This window comes from Nematolebias whitei, chromosome 1, assembly GCF_014905685.2.
Source record: "Nematolebias whitei isolate Nwh7 chromosome 1, NemWhi1, whole genome shotgun sequence".
NCBI lineage: Eukaryota > Metazoa > Chordata > Actinopteri > Cyprinodontiformes > Rivulidae > Nematolebias > Nematolebias whitei.
The window spans coordinates 44,484,375-44,485,401 of NC_056498.1; the positions used below are offsets into that span (position 1 = coordinate 44,484,375).

Here is a 1,027-nt window from a genome sequence, read left to right on the forward strand (position 1 = left end):
CTGTACCCACGGTTGTTCTTTCCGAGTTACTGAAAGTTGGTGTCTTTGTCCAGCAGTCACTGTGAGAGGCAGGGGACACCTGGACACGTCTCCATTCCATCACAGGGACACATACGAGACAAACAATTATTCAATCTTGCACACCTAGAGTTAATTAAGAGTTACTAATCAGCCTCACATGGAGGTTTTTGTTCTGTGGGAGGAAACCGGAGTACCTGGAGAAAACTCACGGTGAGAACATGCAAACTCCACACAGAAAGGTTGGGAGGAGAACCTGCAACCTTCACACTGTGAGGCGACAGCTCTGGATTTAAATTGTCCTGTGAGGATTTTCTGGTTTGAAGACTTCGTCCTGTGCATCATTCTGGGTTCAAACAGAAAAAAGGATGTTTCCTGTTTCATTACAAATCTAGTGATTAGTTTAATTCCACTTCTTCACAACGTCCTGTGGACACAGTGGAAAAACTACAACTCACAATTAAAGTTTACATGATTGTAAGTTTAGTTTTAATCAATGAAAACCCACTTACTAAGTTTATTCTCCTTCAATGTATTTTTAATACTAACGTTTATTAACAAAGTTGATAAATAAAGTCTAAATCCGAATTGATTAGTGAAGCTGCACATGTTCACAGTCAAGTGTCAGAATCTAAGAGAAACAAAAGACGCAGCTGCAACTCAACAACAAATTAATGTTTTGGTGAGTTCAGGAGAATAAAATCACCATCCGGCACGTGTTAGGATTTATGTATGTTTTAATTTATTTGATTATTGACTGACTCCATGTTGCTGGCAGGTGGGCTAAGACATTAGCTGGTATCTTGGCCTTCCTGCCATGTGCTCCTGCAGCCTTTGGTTCTGCCGGCGCTGCTCAGCCCTCCGGCCAGAAGAAGAAGGCGTGGCGCCGCTGTGATCCAGCCGGGCGATGGGCGGAGGATGACTACACTCAGTGTCCGTACGCCAGCCAACTGACCCGTGTGTTGCACGAGCTCACACAGGTATCGTTTCTAACGGAGACACAGTGACT

The 1,027-nt window shown here is 43.9% G+C and overlaps 1 protein-coding gene across 1 annotated transcript in view; it reads left to right on the plus strand.

The window, feature by feature from the left end:
* The window catches only part of LOC119420550 (adhesion G protein-coupled receptor A3), a 75,136-nt gene that overhangs the window by 16,691 nt on the left and 57,418 nt on the right, over positions 1–1,027 (plus strand). The window contains exon 4 of the mRNA XM_037687998.1: positions 797–998. Coding sequence (XP_037543926.1) covers positions 797–998 — 202 coding nt within the window. The remainder of the gene's footprint in view (positions 1–796; positions 999–1,027) is intronic.